Here is a 20710-nt window from a genome sequence, read left to right on the forward strand (position 1 = left end):
TGTTTTCTACTATGGCGCCCAGTTTGCAGTCATCTGCAAACTTTGTCAGCCATAACCCTCCTGTGTTTGCTTGTACTTCGGAAAAGTAGATGCCAAACAAGAGTGGGCCCAGGACTGAGCCCTGTGGTACACCACTTGTGACAGGCTTTGAGTCTGACATGGCGCCAGCAACTCTGACCCTGTGGGTTCTGTCACTCAGCCAGTTTGCAACCCATCTTGTGATGTATGGGTTAACATTTAAGCTGATGAGTTTTTCAATGATACCCGAGTGGGGTATTGTATCAAGGCCTTCGCCAGATCGAGGTAGGCTGTATGGACTGCCTTTCCTCATCAATGGCTTTGGTGACTGTTTCAAAAGTCAACCAAGTTTAGAAGGCATGATCTGCCTTTGACAAAGCCAAACTGGGATGGATCCAAAGTCTGCAAATTCCCTATGTCTTTATTTATGAGGTCCATTATGATCCTCTCCATGGCTTTGCAGATAAGGCTTGTCAAGCTAATGGGCGGTAATTTCCAGGGTCGGTGGAGGCACCGCCTTTGTGAAGTGGGACCACAGTTGCAGTGCCACTCCTGGGCACGTATCCAGAGGTAAGACTATGATTAAACAGCTGTCCTAGCTGTGGGTTTAATTCCTCGTTGAGTTCGTGGAGCACACAGCCGGGGACACCATCAGGCCCCATGGATGCTGTGTTTTTGCTTTGAGAGAGCAGTTCTCACTTGGGCGTTGGAGATGTTTGGGGGCTGCAATCGCTTGGTATAGATATCTCTCCTTTTGGGGAGGGGAGAAGTTTGCACTGAACCTGTCAGCCAGTATGTTGGCAATGTCTGTAGGATCAGTAATCTTCACATCATTTTGAACTAGTTCTGAGCATATCTGGGAGTTTCCTCCCAGGTTTCTAACATAGCTAAAGAAGGCCTTATGATTGTCTTTTGAGTCTTTAGCTATTTTTCTCTCAAAATTTGCTTTGGATGATTTTATGAGAGCTCTTAGTTTTTACTTATAGTGATCAAGGGTGTCTTAACCTTTTAGGATTTTGCTCTATCTTGTAGTAGCTTCCTCCTTTTGTTGTAGAGTTTGTTTATGGCTGGGGTCCACCAGACTGGGACGCTTGCCTTTGGTACAAAGAGTCTTTGTTTTGCTTGGGATTGCCTTATCCATGCAGTCCTGCAGGTGCTGGTAGAAGGCATTTGTAAGTGATTCAGCGGCTTGAGTACTGTTTTCCGCCGGCTCGGGGCCTTAAAGGAGACCACACTAGTCTTTAGAAGTGTGAAGTCGGCTTTCGAGAAGTTCTTTACTGTGGTCTTTTTATTTCAGGTGGGGTGGGATGAGGACCTCCAGCGAGATTAGTTTGTGATCTGATCTCACCAGTGAGGGGTATACTCCGGTGTTGAACATTGTGCTCCCATGTTCGTGATGATGAGATCAAGTATGTTTTCTTCTCTTGTGGGGATGGTGACTAGTTGTTCCATGGCATTTGAGTTTATGAATTCCAGGAACTTTTGGGCTAGGGTGTTTGGGCTTGAGTAGTGTTCCCAGTCTATATTAGGGTAATTGAAGTCACCTAGTATGATGGTGTTTGGTGATACATTTATCCCTCTAGTGTTTTCAGGAAGGCCATGTGAGGTTCCTGAGTTTGTGAGGGTGGCCTGTAACATGCTACAATTTGTAGAGCAGTCTTGCCTATGGTTAATTGCACCTGGATGGTCTCCGATGCATCGATGCGTTGCCACCAGTCTTGAGGTGTGGGTGTCTTTGATGAATATGGATACCCCACCTCCTTTCTTGGTATTGTCCGATTTTGGGGCGAACGCATGATAAGAGGTAAAACCTGATAGTGCTGGGGTGCTCTCAGGAGCCTTGAACCAGGTTTCTGTCACTGCACAGACATCGATGTTCTCCATACTGAGAAGGGCCTCGAGTGCGTGCATTTTGAGATTTAGACTTCTGGCATTGAGCAGCATTACCCTTAGTTTTTTCCTTTTTGTGTTCTAGGGTGGTAGGTTTAGAATTTGAGCCTTGCCTAAAAGGCACTATGGGGGTGGCAAGAGCCTTTGCCAATATCCGGAATCCCAGGGTGACAGGTGCAAGCCGTCCCTTATGAAGCAGCGTGGCTTGTCCAGCATGTCATCCCAGGCAGACAGACATTGGATCCCCTTTGAATGACACCAGAGTTTAAGCCAATTGTTAAAGCTGATCATCTTATCTCTGTATTGTGGCATCATTCTTGGTGAAGGTAGGATACTGCTCAAGGTCAGGGTCATACCTGCCTGGGCTACATAATCAGAGAGCTCCTCAATGTCTCTTTTCATGTAGTCCAAGGAGGTGCGTCTCAGGTCGTTTACACCAGCGTGGACAATGACTGAGTCGTATTTGTACCTGCTGTTGAGAGACCTGAGTGCTTGCGTTATGTGGCGGATTCTAGCGCCCGACAGGCAGCTTACTGTGACCTTCTCCTTACTCAGTCTGGTGAGCGGGACGTCAGTGTGTCTGACTATGGAGTCACCAATGACTAGTGTGTCTGGCATTGTGTTTGGCCTTAAGGGCTGTGACTGTTTGACACTCTGACTGTGAGGTCTATGTGTTGCAGGTGTTGTGTTCTGAGGTGGTGGTTGTTTGGGTGTCTGCTTTGGTGGCCTCTGCTGTTTTGGTAGATTTTTGATCAGAGCCCGAGTATGTCTTTGTGTGTTTATGTGTATGATTTGAGGTTGTGATGGTACTATGTGAGACTGGGTCTATAGTGTGTGTGGTAACCTTCTCCTCCTGACTGGTCTTGCCAGTCCTATGTTGAGAGAGCTCAGCCTCCAGTTTGGCTATATAGTTGCATCTCTCACATGTATTTGTGTTTTGTGGGAGGAGGAGAGGGTTGTCTGTGTACATGAGGCAATTGTAACATTGCCTCAATATTCCCAGGTTCACCAGCTGAGCAGGAGAGGACACAAGCAACTGATCCCTCGACATGCTAGAAGGACTAGACAAAAAACTTTAAAGAGATTCCGGGGGACGTGGGTGACCGAGAAATGGGGTTTGCCTTTTGGGGTGCTATCTATAAGAGTGCCGTATCAAGGTAATAAGTACTGTAGGAGCAAGTGCTAGGTTTAACAGATAGAGAAAAGTCTACTTGGAGTCAAGTAGAGATGATCTTTTAGGTATTAGAGAAAGTGCTAGTAACAGGGATGCTTAAAGGTAAGATTGAAAAGAATGCACTCTGCAGTGTGCACTAGAGAAGTTAGATATGAAAGTAGGTAACTTGAGTTTTACCTGTTTAAAAAGTTAAGGTTTAGTGGAGAGTTACTATTTTTAAAACAGTAAGATGGACTGAAAGGGGTGGTTACTTTTGTATTTTGGTGCTATGAAATACTGTAGGATGGCCAATAAATTTAAATAATTGAAGGGTGGGATTTCAAAGTGATGGTTTTGTGATTACTCACATAAGCCAGTGAAAGTAGAGAGAAATGAGATATATGGTCAGATTAACATAAGAGGCGGGCAACTAGAAAGACAGTGGTATTTAACAAGACAACTTAAATGTGTGGGAGGGAGGGAAAAATTCTGCCTGACTCAGAACAGAGAGAGCTGTGGTCTCTTTTGAAGTTTTAATATGCTGTTAGAACAGAATGCAAGCAAAACACAAGATAAAGAAAACAAACTACAGTATTCAAAATATAGAAAGGCAATACAGAAATACAAAAAATAACAGCAAACTAACCTTTCCTTCACAGCAAAGTGTAGCAGAGTCTGGATGAGCCTTGGTGACTGTCTCAAAGACGTCAACCAGGTTTAGTAGGCATGATCTGCCCTTAACAAAGCCAAAGTGAGTCGGTCAAGTGTTTGGAGGTTCCCAATGTCTTTGTTAATGAGTTCCATGATGATGCGCTCCATAGCCTTGCAGACCAGGCTAGTCCAGCTTATGGGGCGATAGTTACCAGGGTCAGTTATGGCCCCTCCTTTGTGGAGAGGAATAACCATTGTTGTGTGCCATTCTATGGGCACGTAGCCTGTGTCGAGGCTGAGGTTGAACAGTGTGTTTAGGTGGGGGGTTAGTTCATGCAAGATGCAGCCTGGGACACCATCTGGTCCCACTGATGCTGTGTTTTTGGCTTTTAAAAGGGCTGATTTCACCTGTGCGTCTGTAATTTTTGGGACACTACACTTTTCCATATTGTTGTGGGCCCTTTTGGAGGTGAGAGGGGGGTGAAGTTTGCACTGAATCTATCTGCCAGGATGTTGGCAATATCAGTAGGTTCAATATATTTGTGCTATTTTGCACTAGTTCAGGGCATATCTGTGAGTTGCCACTTAGATTCTTAACATAGCTAAAGAAGGCTTTGTGGTTATCTTTTGAATCCTTGGCTGTTTTTCTTTCGAAGTTAGCCTTGGATGATTTCATGAAGGACCTTAGTTTCTTACTGATACTGATCAGGGATGTCTTTCCTTCTTGGGATTTGCTTTTTTTCTGAACTAGTTTCCTCCTTCTATTGTATAGCCTGTTTATGACAGTACAAGAAAGAACTGAAGATGATGCAGGTAGATGCCAGCTATATACCAAGTAGGTGAAGATGGACAAGATGGGGTGACATCAGCACAGTCACTGCTCAGCTCTGAAAGTTAGACAAGATGTTGGACTGTCAGTTAGAGATATCCTTATTGTGTTGACTGTAGCAGTGATCCACATGAAGAGCATATACAGTGCTCAGAGGAACATACTTATTTAGCAGCATGGCTCTTATGTAAGGAAGAGTCCTTTAAGAAATGTGTCAGTTTTTATATCACACTGAATTAATTGTTTCCCATATTTAAACAGTATATCTATTTGTACCTCCACTGCTATCTTCCTGTTATCCCTTACAAGCCATGTACCTCAAAGTCACCCACACAAATGTCCCCAATCATTGCTCACTGATCTATGTTTTTGTACTCAGTCCATAACTTTCTTACCTTCTTTGGTTATCTTCCCAGTAACTTCTGGCTACCTTCCACATTCCCCTATCATGATGTAGTCTTATCCTTGCTTTTCAGTGTGGTATTCACCAATTTAAAATATACTGTACTGTAATCAGCTTATGTATGCGCACTCAGAGTCCCCTTGCCCCTAAAGATACATTTCTTAAATATCCAGGCTTGTTTCTACGCATCACTCACACTGCTGAACTCTTAAATTAGGTGAAAAAAAAATCATCATTTCCTTCTCTCCTTCCCTGTAGTGTACCCCATCACCTCAATCCCTTTCTGACTTGGATTTCACAGGGGCACAAAGTATATCATTTTATGCTCCTCACTTTTGTCTTGTTGAATAGCTACTGTTCTCCAGTAAAGTTATATTTAGCACTGTTTCATTTTGATTATTTGAACAGGTAGGGCCTTACCACTGTTATTATTTTGTGAGATAGTTCATACAGCTCCCCTGCTGCTCCATAGGGGTATATTCATTATTTACTATTCTGTGAGACTATATGGGGTCAATAACATTTGGTTTCATGCCTGTTTGTTACCTACACAGAAAGAAGCATTTGATGTATACTTTGTGTTAGAAAGTCCAAGTCATAAATCAAAATGTCTGAGTAGATATAGAAGGGATGTCTTTGGCAATGATAAGCCCTTATATTTGAACAATCAGGCAGTGAATTCATCAGGCTAAGCAGGCCGTCACTGAGCTGTTGGATCGCATTTTTGCCTTTGGTATCATAGTGAGAATTGTTTTTGCCTATAGTATTTTGGAGTTGTTGCCCATCTCTTCATTTAACTGTTGAAACTCATAATTTGTTTGTACTTCCTACAGAGCTGGAAACATCTGCACATATGTCAGTAATGAAAAGGCAACCACAAGCGTCAAGAACAGTGCAACATTACTCAATCAGACTATAGACAACCTAAACGCTTTCCTCAGCACAATTCCACAGGTAAGTATTACGTTTTGGCTTCCCATTCATGTGTAGCACTGTAATCTGTGTGGTCTGGGCCACAGTGGGGCAATGCAAGCAGTCATGTACATGTAGGCTTACCCTGTGTGTACTATGCAAATCATTGCCATGTGTCAAATGTAATTATCACAACATAGTAAAGTCCAAACCAAGTGCAGTGTGGAATGCAAATGCCATCATTCAGTACCAAAAATGAAGCAAATGATTGAGGAAACCAGAATGATTCACAGAAAAAAAACATGCTTTACACAATATGAGGTGCAAAATTCATTGTAGTTTATAGGCAATTTTTACATTAACAACATTTAGTCCTCACTTGCCAGTATAGAAGTCAAAATCAGACTAGCCACACTGAAAGCCCCTATTCTAGCCATATCTCTCAACTGTATAGTGTTTTGCAGAATGTCCAGATTTTTGCGTCATATTTTTAGTCCATTTTTCATAAAATTGTGGTTTTCTGACAAATTCATGGCAACTCATTAAAGATTGAAGTCAGAAAACAAATACAGACATTTGAGTTTCAGACTTCATACCCTTCAGAAAATTCATGCTAATGTAAAACCTGTTATTCTATCAACTTTCTAAGTTTGTTAGAGGAATATTTAAAAAGTGTCCCTATTTTTGGGGCTTTGTCCCACATTTACTTTTAGCTTTGTCCAGATTTCTTGCTCTAAGAGGTTGAGATGTGACTCCAGCCTCAAACAAATCTAAAAAAACTGGGACATTAAAATGATGCCATTTTGATCATTTCTTTGTGCAGCAAAGAGGTCATAATTCAAAGAATAATGATCAGCAGTGCAAAGAAATCTTAGGACTGGGTATGATGCATCATAACAAACAGAAAAAGCTGCACCCAGCTATTCAAAGAAGCTTTACTTTTCTCCTGATAAATACTGTATCAGATACATACACACACACACTGCAGATACCACTGTGCACAAAACAGTAGTAGGTAGCAGGGACTTCAAGGCACTGAACTACATTTGCACTTTACCAGATGATTCTTGTGGTTCACTGTTGCAGTAATATTGCATGGGAATTCCTGCCTTGTAGAAGCCCAAGGCCAGTACAAATACCAGCAATTTTCACCTTTCCCCACAGTTCCATAGACACTTTCCCTTGCAGTGACTGGATATCTGTACTAAAAAGGGTCATCAACCTGCACCATCTTCAGTTTTTTCTAGCCGTCAGAGGTCTGATACCACTGCTTATTTCATTATGTGAGTTGGTACCAAAGTCAGTACTCTGCTGGGTAACTCTTCTTTATTTTGCTAAACTATTACTATTTACTGAAGATGTCAAATAAAAATCAACAATTCTTTGAGTGTAGAAAACAAATTATTTACAGGAATTTCCATTGTCTCTGTTTGTCATACCATTCAGCTGTCCAGATTTTTGCACAATGCCTATCTTTAGTCTTATCCTCATAAAATTTGTGGATTTCTGTCAAACCACAGTGGATTAAAGTCACTAAATAATGATAGACTTTTGAGTTTCAGACTTTATATCCTTAATAAAATACATGCTAACACAAAACTTATTATTCTAGCAGCCTTTTATGTTTATAAGAACAATATTTAAAATCTGTCCCTATTTTTGTGCCTTTGGACCCCCATTATTTTTGGCTTTGTCCAAATTTTTTGCTTTAAGACTTTGAGACATATGCTGTTTGTTTTGCCAGGGTCCAGGGCACAACATGCTCAACCATTCCCAGTAAGTGTTTTTTCAACTTTCAGACAATGAACCATAGGGCTGAGTCATTAGACAGGCACCTGGAACAAAATAGTTTAAGTCCTTGGCCTGCTTACATTATGACATCTGCTGTTCCTACCACTGATCTCACTAGAAAAAGAGAGAAGTGCCCAAAGGGAAAGTGCACTGAAGGAACCTTGGGTACTATTTTGGTGTCTGACAGCCCTCTGAAGCTAGAAATTGCTGAATGAGGCGAGGCACTTTTATAGCCCTTTCTGACAGCATCCACCATGCCTAGACCTATGGTGTGACCTATAGAGAGGCCTTAATGCCTATTGTAGATATGACATCCACTCAAGCTGAGCAGCTTCAGGTGCCATTCAGGTCTGAAGTCACTGTGCAGGCACTGTCTTCTGATGCTGCTTAACGAGAGGGAGGACAACATCCCCCACATTTTCATTCATGCAGAGGTGTTTGGGGACTGGATCCAAGTTTTGGCTGCTTGCCTGCGACTTGAGGACTTACCTTCTGACACCACTCCCAAACACCATCCCAAAACACCAAAGAGAAATAAATTGGTTATTGGTTTGTCCCAGCTTCAGCTTCATCAGCCTAAGTCACACTCATCTCATACCTACATGCAAGAATTGTTGAAGCTGGCTGAAGATTTAATAGATTTCATGAGAACAAAGCAATATTACCCTGAAAAGACACCTGCTCCAGAAATTTCAAGACTTCTGATTCTGCAGTGTCTGAGTAAGAATTGGCATGTGCGGATCAGCTTTCACCAAGATCTTATGTCAGCTCTGAGTTTGAAGATATGTTATCCTCAGTCTGAAGATACTTTATCCTCAGCTTCTCAAACTGAAGACCTTACTTTCACCATGACTTTGTATAGGATGAAAGTCTTTTAACTGAAAGGCTTCAGAATATCCTCAGTCCAAGAAGAGATTCAGAGAACTTCAATTTCCAGAGCCCAAGCATCTAGCTATTCCTCCAGTGTTCAAGATACTGGATGATGTGGTCCTTAACACATCTTTGTAGCTGGACTTCCAGTCCCCTGCACCCAGTAAACTTGATTGTTTTGGTGGAGTGTTCAAGTCCCATAAGCACCTGTACAAAATCTGTGTTGTGGATCCAGAAGTGGTGTCTTTGGATTCCAGGAGATCCAAGGGCTGGCCTTCTGGGAACCCCACTCATAAATAATAAGGAGAGCAGAGCTCTTCACCATTTAAGAAGATGACCTGTACTTTAGATACTGTGATCATGACAGTTGTCAATTTCATATGATTAAATAGCAATAATCCATCCAGGATCAAACAAAACAAAAAGCAGAAGGTTGCTAAACATGAGCAGTCTCATACTCAGGCAGCCTTTTCTTCATTTTTCCCTCTGATTTTTGCAGTTTTATCAGCTCATCTGAATATCTGTTTAAAGCTTCTTACATTTTTCCAGCCTTTTGTTATTTGCGTTCAGCTCATTTGGCTTATTTTTTCCTCTCGATTACTGGAAGAGATGTTTTGCACTAAAACTGGAGCTTTAACCGCTTTTTGCTGAACAGCTGCAGGATTCTCCTCAGTCAGTGTTTTCTCATTAACTTTTCTAGTTAATTTTCTTTTGGTCTATTTTTTCTTTGCAGGCATCCAGGCAGTGTATTTACTAGCCAGTAACTGAATTTTACTCAAGCTGACAATATCACTGGCTGTTTTTTCAGTTCTTGTTTTCACACTGGGAGAGCTGAAGCTAAGTTGTTGATCAGTGTACAGCAATCTTGGAAGTCCCTCATCTGGCTATATAGTTTGTGATTTATTTGCTGTTCTACAAAGAATTGCAGCAGCAACCTTTCACTTTTTCTTGTTTCAGATGTAGCAGAATGGTCTCTGAAATGTACATCAGCTTCATGTTAATATGCACTTTTCCACATGGCGAACAAATTGTTCTGAGAACAAGTTATCACCTCTCATTATTTAGAAGCTCTAAAGTGCATAATGTTTTGCTGTGTGTGTTTTCTTTCTGTTTAGAGTTCAGATTAACTTTGAATTTGCTGAGGTATTCTTACCTCATTTTACTGTTTTTTCTCCTCTGCAACTAGCAGTAGAGTTTTATGTACATCTTTGGACTGTAGTATCAGAACATATTTGAACTTTCATACACTAGAACTTTAAGCTTTACATCTCATTTGAGTAGTCTTTTGCAACAAGTAACTGCTAGTATCATTCCTGAGAACTGTCCTTTCAGCACCGCTGTTTCTTATTGATGGTTGGGGATATATGCACACCCACACCCTTTCGGCACACTCTATGGTATCTTTCTTTTGACTAGATAGAAAATCCCAGCAATGTGTTCTCCTGCAGTTTAGGTTCTTTGTCCTAACAAGCTTTGTGGGAAAGTTCCTCTTTTCACTGGAAGTTTTATAGTGTTTTGGAAGTTATCAGATCACCAACCAAAAAAAGCACAAGTGTTGTCAACATTGTTTGAGAAGGTAGTAGAGTCTGCAGGACTGCCTAAAATGCCAGAGGTTCAACCCAGCACAGGAAGGTGGAGAGGCTTGAGGCCTTCTATTACTTGGAAGCTGGGTGGTAACAATGGAGGGAAGCCTGCACATGGATCACATGCATAATCCCTAGCAGGAGTTAGAGGAGGGTAAAGGTAAGGAGAAAAGTGAGGTCCAGCCAAAACCTTCCCAACTGAAGGCCACATGTTGGATGGCCTTCAACAACTTCAGGTACTCTTGTCTGTTAATGAGGGTTTGAACTCCTGCTTCTTCTAATTACCAGAAGATCAAGAAAGTGTTGAGAGGTGCTTTCTCAGTGACCGGAGTCCTAAAATTCAGGCACTACAGCTCCCTTACTAAAGCATATGACTAGCCGGCTTACTCAGAGTAGACACTTTTTTCCCCTGATTTGTCTGGAGGTTGTACTGTGGCCCAGGGAGTCTGTTATCCCCCTTCTTGATTCCTTGACTTGCAAATGAGAGTTAAGAGGACTCAGTCCTCCTGCACTTGTGGGCCTAAGTGGACTCTCACAATGTTGCACTGGTCTTCACTGTTTCTCTTGGGGAATGTAATTTGATGCCAGCATAGGGCCTTATGAAGTCCTCTTGTACTTTGGCATTGCTTTTCGGTCAGTGTTTGCTATCATACTGGAAGGCTGCTGCCCACCTCCAGTATGTGCCTGCTTTTTGCCTAACACACTGGAAATATAGGAGAGGCATACAGCAGCTCATCCTACTTCTAATTAAGGACCAAGTTTCTCATCAGTGAAATGGATAAGAATAACTGCAGCTTATCCTGATAAATGTTCTTGATACTGATCACTGCTACAGTAGTCTAAGCTGGATTCCTATTACAAGAACGAAAGTTCATTACTTCGATCTTGTAATAGGAAGCCTCACTTCTGCGAAAGTTCACTTTAATGAAAGTGAACTTTTGTGTAAGTGCACTTCACTGAAAACACTGCAGTACATTGGAGGACATAAAAAACAAGCTATGTCCTCTACTATGGTGTGATAGTCACGGACCTTATGGTTAGGACACAGGTTAGGGTAAGGGGATAGCTAGTAAAGCTATCCCCTTACCCTAACCCATGCCCTAACCCTAAGGTTCGTGACTATCGCACCGTAGTGGAGGACATTGCTATGTCCTTCACTGCACTGCAGTCGTCACAGACCATAGGGTTAGGGCATGGGTCATGGTAAGGGGATAGCCCTACGAGCTATCCCCTTACTATGACCTGTGCCCTAACTCTAAGGTCCGTGAGTACTGCACGGAAGTTCATTACAACACCCGTTCATTGTACTGAACTTCGCGTAAGTGCACTTTCGCTGCAGTGAGCATTCCATGCACTATTTCGAATTAGTGAAAATTCGATCTAGTATATGGAACCTGTCTAGGCTACATGGTTATATCATGTATTGGACACAGCACCTTTCATGCACCTGAACTGTTAGCTCAAGCTTAGCTGGCTAAAAATCGGGTTTGGGCTTCAAGTCCCTCTGAGCTTTTGTGCTACTGGAAGACTGCTCATCTTCAGGTTTTCAAGGGTTGGCTGGCTAATGCTATTCCGCTGCTGGGCAGATCAGGTTCCCTTCGGATGTGGGGGGGACCTTCCAGATTACTTTTTAACTTATTTAAGCTTTTTGTGAGAAAGGGGAACTTTTAACTCTGAAAAAGCATTTTCCTGACTGTCTCATGATTTATATGCACTTTTAAACAGGATTGTACCTTTAATCACTTTTTAACCACAAAAGTTACTAAAAACTACTCTTTCTATGAAAAATCCATAATTAAACACTTTCCCTGGACCCAAAAAGTAAAATAGTGCTTTTCACTACATTTTGTCTTTTTTTTTTTTGGGGGGGGGGTAAAGTTACTGTTTTGCTACTTTCCTGTTTTACCAGCTGTCACTGCTAAGCTTCCCAGGAAAACACAAACTATTTTTGGATTTTTTTTAAATTATTTTTTTGTACTTTTTCACTATGTATCTGGAGCTTTTATTCCTGGGCCTCCGCTGAAAATGGTCACCTTGTGTCCAGTTGGACTAACCCAGTAAACAAATGGAAAATAAATAAATAAAATGTGGTTTTGATGTTTTGGATAAATCCACAAAGTAATTGTCACTGGATTTGTTATCAAGAGGCATACCTGACTGGTGGAAAAACCCCTATTCAAGCATGTCAGAACAGAAATCCCTACTTGAACATGTTAGAACACAGTTTCTTGGTGTCCCCTGGACAAGGATTTCCTCTTTGAACTCCCAGATGAGAAAATCTTTAATAAACTGGAGGAAGATATGAACCATTCACATGCAACCAGTCTAGGACTTTCTGCATATCCCTCTACCTAGGTTTAACAGAAACTATCTGAGTAAAACCTGGTCATTTCCTGTGATTCAGACTAAATGGAAATGTAAGAAAAGGAAGAAAGAAAGAAAAAGAAAGAGGAAGAAAGGTAAATACCCTCGAATATGGTAAAGCAACTCCAGATCAAGGACTATTAGGGACCATTTCCTGCTTCCCAGAGGGGAGCAGCTCTAACTCAGTGGAACACTTTCCAGCTCCCCTTCCAAGAAATTGTGGATTATGGTACAGTGAATCTGCTGACTAAAGAATGCAATTTGTGTCTCACTGAGATGCTTCAAAATTTATACTTTTACATAGTGCATGCATCATTTGTACCACAACTGCTCCAAACCGCATACGAGCATTATGTGGTCAGGTCTTTGCATGGCTAAGTTAAATGCTTCATGAGAGTCTGGATCATCCAACAATCCAGTGGGACTAATATGGTATCTGCAAACAAAAAAATGTAAGTTGCTCACTACTTTTCATCTCTTGGACAGTGTTGAAACCCATTACAGTTTGTAGTTTGTTAGTGCAAACAATTCTAGTCCCCAGATCAGTTCCAAATATTTTATTTTTTCTTTCTCTGTTGAAATTAAAAATATTTTTTTTTATTTAGCAGTCTTAGAAAGCCTGAGGTGTTGAGCTGTGCTGCCAGCATTTGCCATATTATAAATGAAAAATTAGAGTACAAACTTTCTTCTCAAGGTAGTCCATAGCCCTGAATTCCTCAAGTGGCATTTAAGCTATCATTTAACCAAGTCATAAACCTTTCTGTTTTCTTATACTTATAAAATAAGGGAAAAAGCCTTCCAAAATATGCTGAGTGTACATTCAGTCTGACAGGAAATTACTTGTAATACTCAAATGACTGCCTTGTTTGCTGTTATCAGTTTTATAGCAGGCCATCCATTGTCTTGCTGATTAAGATCAAAATGGTAGTAAATCTCCAAGTTCCCTTTGATTTTATGGGGTGTTTATCCTCCATTACCACTGGCCCAGAATCCAGCTGCCCACCAAGATAGATTTTGGAGGACAACGGAAGGTGGAAATAGGTCCTCTAATGACAAAAAACGAAGCAGGTATGGACAAGGATATGATGTGGAAGGACAGTCGAGGCCACAATATAAGAAAGGTAGATGGCAGTGACTGTGAACAATATGTAAACCGCCGTTCACTGGTTGTTAATATTTCAGGGCATAATTTATCTGATTATCTTGTATCAGTATTAGAATAAGGAACAAAAAGACGAACCACAGCTACTGAAGAGTTTTCAGTTAAAAACTATGCAAAGTACTGGTAGGCAAAACTTAAACTCACCACGACTGTTATCAGTAAAAGAAGAAAGACTTTATTTTAACAAAGGTAAGCGCTTTCGCGTATCTCCTGATACGCTTCTTCAGACCATGTATACAGTGAATGAACTTTCAGAGAATATATAGTGAAGATACATTCAAATTATTCAATTAATTTAACAATAAAACAATCAACCCTTAAAAGGGAAATGCTTTAAGCAACATGACTATGCATGCTAAAAGCTTCATCTGAGCAACACAATAGGTAGTGCAGAACTTTTTCTATTTATAAAAATTTTATAATTTAAAATTTAAATAAAAGCATTAATAAAAAGTATGTAAGAAATCTCACTGCTTCAAATTAAGGCATATGAAAACTCATATAAAATATGCCTGTGAAATCTTAATGCACGTTAATATACAAACTAAACAGTGCAAAATTCTACAGAATTCATAGGTTAAAGTCCCTGGATAAAAAATTTTTAAATATTTATGCATAATATTCAAACTATTCTATGAAAAATCTTCTTATTTACTTTTAAACTATATTGCTATTTATAGAAACAAAGTAATGTATATGTATAGAATTTATAAAACATTTTCTAATTATAGGGCTTTGTCTGCAAGAAAAATGTAATACTGTAAATCCATGCTAAAATCAGGTTCCATGTTATAAATATGTGTAAATATATATAACAATTAGATGAATGATTAAATAAATAGAAATATATGTATAGATAAATAAGTAAATATGGATAAATAAATATACAACTATTCATCTGCGTGTATTCAAAAAAGATCTTAATGAGACATAAGCATTGAGTCCAGGGGGATAGTGACGTTTTAACCTAAGGATCCATTTCAGTTCCTTCAACTCTAATAAATTCATATAATCACCACCTCTAATGTTCGGTCCTACTATTTGTAATACTCTAAACACAAAGGTATGACCAGGGAAAAGTTGGATATGCTTTGCTAGAGCATTAAGCTCATTTTTATTGTTGATGTCATATTGATGGTTATAAATGCGATTTTTCAACTTCCTCTTTGTCAGGCCTACGTAGAACACTGAACATTGTTCACAGGTGGCCAAATATATTATGCCTGTGGTATCACAGGTAGCCTGGAATCTAGGTACAAATGTATAGGAAAGATCTGGATGTATGAATTCTTGTTTTTTAGTTAGATACTTACAATAATTGCAATGGTTACAAGGAAACATACCAAAATTATTCCTTAAATGTACTATATCAAGTCTTCCATTATTTGCCTTATCACATAAAAGTCTTTTTAAATTCTTGTTATTTCTATAGATAAAGTGAGGGTTCTTACCTACTAAATTCAAAGTACGGTCATCTATTAATAAAACTTTCCAGTTATTGGCAATAATTTTCTTAATATTTACACTATCATTGGTGTAAGTAGTCACAAAACTCACCCTCAGATCTGTGCTTTTTTTATTTTCATTTGCATGAGGAGGAAAAAATGAGTGTTTGTATCTAGTTGCAGTTCTAGGTGTTTCTGCTCTATCTAAAACCTGCCTTCTGATATTCTTTACTAACTCTTGATCATAGCTTCTATCTAAAAATATTTTTTCCATTTTGTCAGCCTCTATTAATAGATCCATGTTGTCTTTACAAATCTTAGAGAGTCTAATAAACTGACTTTTAACTATCCCACTGAAAACATGACGTGGGTGCATGCTATCATAACGTAAAATTGTTTCTCCAACATAATTTTGTATACAATGTTGAAGTCAGTGTACCATCTCTAATATCTAGAGAGACATCTAAAAAACATACAGAGTCAAAAGAAGTTACTGCTGTAAATTTGAGAAAATTTGTCGTGCTTTCAAGATAATTTTTAATTTTTTTATCCAGGGACTTTAACCTATGAATTCTGTAGAATTTTGCACTGTTTAGTTTGTATATTAACGTGCATTAAGATTTCACAGGCATATTTTATATGAGTTTTCATATGCCTTAATTTGAAGCAGTGAGATTTCTTACATACTTTTTATTAATGCTTTTATTTAAATTTTAAATTATAAAATTTTTTATAAATAGAAAAAGTTCTGCACTACCTATTGTGTTGCTCAGATGAAGCTTTTAGCATGCATAGTCATGTTGCTTAAAGCATTTCCCTTTTAAGGGTTGATTGTTTTATTGTTAAATTAATTGAATAATTTGAATGTATCTTCACTATATATTCTCTGAAAGTTCATTCACTGTATACATGGTCTGAAGAAGCGTATCAGGAGATACGCGAAAGCGCTTACCTTTGTTAAAATAAAGTCTTTCTTCTTTTACTGATAACAGTCGTGGTGAGTTTAAGTTTTGCCTACCAGTATTAGAATAAGGTTTGAAGTTTATACCAATGGTTGTTCCACGTCTGTACAATTTAAAATGTGAAATTTTTAGATTGATACGTAAGTTATATCTCGTGTATTATTTTTCTCAATCTGATTTACAAGAAGAAGATATTCTAAACAGCAGTTTAGATAAAAGTTTTCATTCTTGTGTTTCAGATGTAAATGAGTGGAATGATGTTGAACCTAATGCTTACTGTTTGCTAGATACTTCCAGGGTTTGTTGTACAAGTACTTTTATACTTCCATTTAATAATGCTGTTATTCAGCAATTTTCAGTGAGTGTTAATTTTTCTATTGCTCTATTAATAAAATTTTTTATGTAAACATGATTTTGAATATAATTTGACACAGGTACAATGTTAAGCTTTAAAAATTTAAGTAATGATAATGAATTGGTTGTTTAGCCCTCAGATAAGGGCAACAGAATTGTAGTCATGAACTACAAGCAGTATATGGATATGTGTTATGTACTTCTTAATGATGCTATTTATGAAAGATGTGATATTGATATGCATAAACAAGCTATTGATAAGTACCAAGTACTGTTGCAAAAGGGCTATAGGCTTGGCTATTTTAGCCGAATTGATTTAGAAAAAAGTTTGTGGTACAGGGGAGTGATTTAGTGTTATTTTACTGCCTCTCAAAGATTCATAAGGGCTTGGACACGTTAAAAGGGAGACCTATTATTGCAGCCTGTAAATCTTTTCTCTATAGTATTGGTATATTTTTAAGTCAATATTTAATTACTTTTGTTAGTAGGAGAACCCCCACTTACATTAGAGATACACAGGATTTTATGGATACAATTGCTGATTTGCACTGGGAGGGTGATATGTATTGGATGGATTTAGATGTACAAAGTCTATATACAACATGGTATACAGTCGTTTTATTATTTTTTGGGTGATAGCCCAGTGACTGGTTTTATTGTTGAACTAGTTCAGTTTTGTTTAGAAAATAATTCTTTTACTTTTAATAATGAACTATTTCACCAGACTCAAGGGACGGCCATGGGGGCTTCTTTTGCCCCCATGTATGCTAATTTCACAATGTCCCTGTTTGAAGTGGAGTATATGTTTTGACACTAATTTTTTGTTAAATATGTGGTTAAGTACTTCCGTTTTATAGATGATTTAATTTTTATTTTTAGAGGGGGCTCAGATAAAGTGGAGGATTTTTTGAATCTTTACATAATCGTTTTTGCTTTAAATTTGCTGGATTACATTTGGGCAGTGAAGTTAATTTTCTTGATTTGCCTTTAAAAGGTTTGGCTGATGGTTCCATTAAACTTCTGTTTGTAGGAATATTTGTGGGGGAAATGAATTTTTACATGGGACTAGTTGCCATCCCCGTGATTTTATTGTTTCTTTGTCATGTGGGGTAAATAAGTAAAGGTAAGTAAGTAAATTGTGCAATAATGATGACGATTTTGAAAATGAAATACAATTTGCATTCATTATATTTATCCGTAGGGGTTATAATAAAAATGTAATTTTGAATGCTTTCAATAGGGTGAAAAGTACAAGGTATGGTAACATGAGTACTGTTAATAAGAAGGTAGTTGTGGAAGAGGCTACTAATAGTTGTGACCTCCTCCCTACCTTCATGAACTATGACAGGAGATTTTATAATTTTGGTGATTCTGATAAGAGGGGCATCTATTTTGTTACAACTTTTAATGTATTGAGTACTAAGATTCAAAATATTTTGGATTATTTTTGGCCGATGTTGTTTAAGGATAGTTTATTGGCCAATGTTATTTCAAATAGGCCCGGTACTGCGGTAGCGTTGTCGCCTCACAGTCAGACGCTGTCCAGTTCGATTCTCAGCTAGAGCGTCTTCTGCGTGGAGACATGCGTGAATGGGCGTACCTTTGTTGATGGTTGTGTGTCAGGGCTGGTAACGCAGCATGTAAAAATCAACTACCAATCATTAGCGGACCGGAGTTCCGCTGTGGCGACCCCTAACCGGGAAAAGCTGAAAGACACAACAACATTTCCTGCAAGAAGGGTTGTAATATAGGTGATTTAGTGGTGCACAGTAGATTTGGATCACCAGCTGTTAAGGTTAGTAAGTTTACCCCTTCTAATAAGAGAACCTTTCCATGTGGTAGTTGCTCAGTTTGCCCCTGTATTATTAACACCTTTTCTAAAATTAGTGTTCATAGCTTCTATCCTAATCAAAGTTTTTTTTGTAAAACTACTAGTATTATTTATGTCCTTAAATGTCCTTGTGATAAATTGTATCTGGGGAAAAGTCAGAGAATGTTTAAGGTACATTTTCAGGAGCACATTCGTGACATAAAGAATAAATATCAAGATAGCCCCTTAGCAACACCATGCTAGTGATTTTAAATTGCTTCAATGTTGTGTCTTAGAACATATTACTGTGGGGGGCAGGGGAATTGGCTGTCTTAAAGGATAAGTTACTGCATAAAGAAGCGGTATTTATAGTAAAGTATGATACCTCGGCCCCTAAGGGGTTAAGTACAGATTTTAATTGGAAGTACTTGAGTAATTAATTTCAATTTATTATGTTAATTGTTTTATTGTTTAGTGTATTTATTAGGTGTGTTTTACTTTTTATGTATGTACTCTTGGAAGGCATTTGCCGAGTCGCTAGAGACAAATAAACTTCTTTGCTGTAGCTGTTTTTGTGGTTCCTCCCTTTGATTTCATCCCAGAAGGCAGTGCCCATATCTACACCAATAGCTAGTAAGTGGCCACACTACACATCAGTGGCACTGAACTGCATATGAAAAGTACGGTTTGTTAGGTACTTACATGTTAGGGTGGTTTATACTGTAAAACTAAATGGCAGAATACAGTGAAAGGATAGCATAATTTTCTGTAACAGCTGCAGTAAGTTCTGTTTTAAGCACACCATACTAGAATAAGACCACACCATGATAGTTTTATAATTATATGTGTAGATCAGTAGGGTGTTACAATATGCTGTCAGTCCCTTGTTACTAACTAAACTCAATAATCCAAGTGTATCATTGCAGTGAGACTGCAGAGCACAGTTTTTGCTTTATAGTTTCAATGAAAGAAATAATTTACTGTCTTAAGTAGTATTGTATACCCATTAAAAATGATTACCTCAAAATTTGTGATGCCATTCATTTCGGCCATGACATTAAAACCCAGCTGAAAATGTGGAAAAAGATGTCAAAACCCTCACAGTTGTTGATTTCAAGCTTCATACTTCCCAATACCCCTTTTCTCGAATGCAAAAGAGCCTTCACTGACTATGGTCCAGGTGTGGCCAACAATTGCAAACCCAGTAATCTCGAAGGAACCAAAATTGCTGTGGCAAATTCCAGAAAAGTAACCCACTCGGATGAAGGGGTACCAGCACCCAGCACTGTGGCCACAGTCTGTCTTCAGGCAGATAATAGCAGAATCCCTGAGGCCTTGTCTGATTATCTCTTTCGGGAGGTAGTCAGTGGCTATCTGTCCTTCCATCTTCATGTGTGATTTGCCATCATGCAGGACAAGAGGAAAAAGACACTAATATCAGTATTATCCAGAGGTTCTACATTTCTCTTCCACATTAACTCCTCCAAAGCTCCAATCCTTATCCTTGAATGACATCCCACTACATCTGAAATTGCATAAAGAAAATAGATATTAGAAATTATACCAAAAACAACCATCCAAGAGTTTCCATCAGACAAGCAAGAATTAGGCCATTAATCCAGGATCTTTATAGTACCAAAGAAAACAACGAGCCACATGATCATTTGAGACATAGGTGACCTACAAAATTTCATCCTCAAGGATATCTTTCAGATAGTTGCAGCATAATCCATCCTTTCCAGGTTGTCAGAAGGAAAAGAATATGTATATCCCTTAGACCTCCAAAATGTCTACTTCCACATAAAAGCAGACAAGAAATCCTGAAGATACCTTTGTTTTCAATCACTTTCAATTCAAGACACTTAACATTTGTCCTCACTACAGTGACTAGTTTTTTTTAATGTATTTCTGAAGTTACAGTGAACCATAGGCTGCAATATTCAAAAGTGTTTCCTTTAAAAGATTATTGGCAAATGGCCACTCTCTCTCTCTCTCTAAATAGTCTAATTAGTACACGGGAATTCTTGATGGGTGTAAGTCCTTAGGGATCACAGTTAACATGGTAAGGTCTTTGATGAAGCCATCTCACCTACTCATATTCATAAGTGACAGGATACATTTACATGCAGGGCTCCTTTGCCTTCAGAAAGAATCCAGCCTCCCCTGCACTGGTTTCACAGATCAGTCATTCACAATCTGCCACAGCCTTTCTATGCCTATGAACTTTGTGACTGAAGATCTTGACAATACATAAACCACGATGCTTTGCCAAAGATGGCCTGCACCTGTCACCCTTGGGATTCTGAATACTGGCTAAGGATCTTGCTACCCCTATAGTGCCTTTTTTAGGCAAGGTTCAAATGACAAATTCACCACCATAACAGGTACAAGCAAGCAAGCAAAATCTGAGGGTAATGCTACTTAAAGCTAGAGGTCTAAACCTCAAAATGCACTCTCTCGAGGCATTCCTTTAAATGGAGAACATTGATATCTGTGCAGTAACTGAGACCTGG

The 20710-nt window shown here is 38.9% G+C and overlaps 1 protein-coding gene across 1 annotated transcript in view; it reads left to right on the plus strand.

Moving 5' to 3' along the window:
* LOC122788694 (prominin-1-A-like) overlaps positions 1-20710 on the plus strand; it is an 899670-nt gene that overhangs the window by 376902 nt on the left and 502058 nt on the right. The window contains exon 5 of the mRNA XM_044055589.1: positions 5778-5898. Within this exon, the coding sequence (XP_043911524.1) occupies positions 5778-5898 (121 nt within the window). The remainder of the gene's footprint in view (positions 1-5777; positions 5899-20710) is intronic.

This window comes from Protopterus annectens, chromosome 14.part0 (genome assembly GCF_019279795.1).
Source record: "Protopterus annectens isolate FY-2018-M chromosome 14.part0, PAN1.0, whole genome shotgun sequence".
In the NCBI taxonomy this organism is placed as follows: Eukaryota; Metazoa; Chordata; order Ceratodontiformes; family Protopteridae; genus Protopterus; species Protopterus annectens.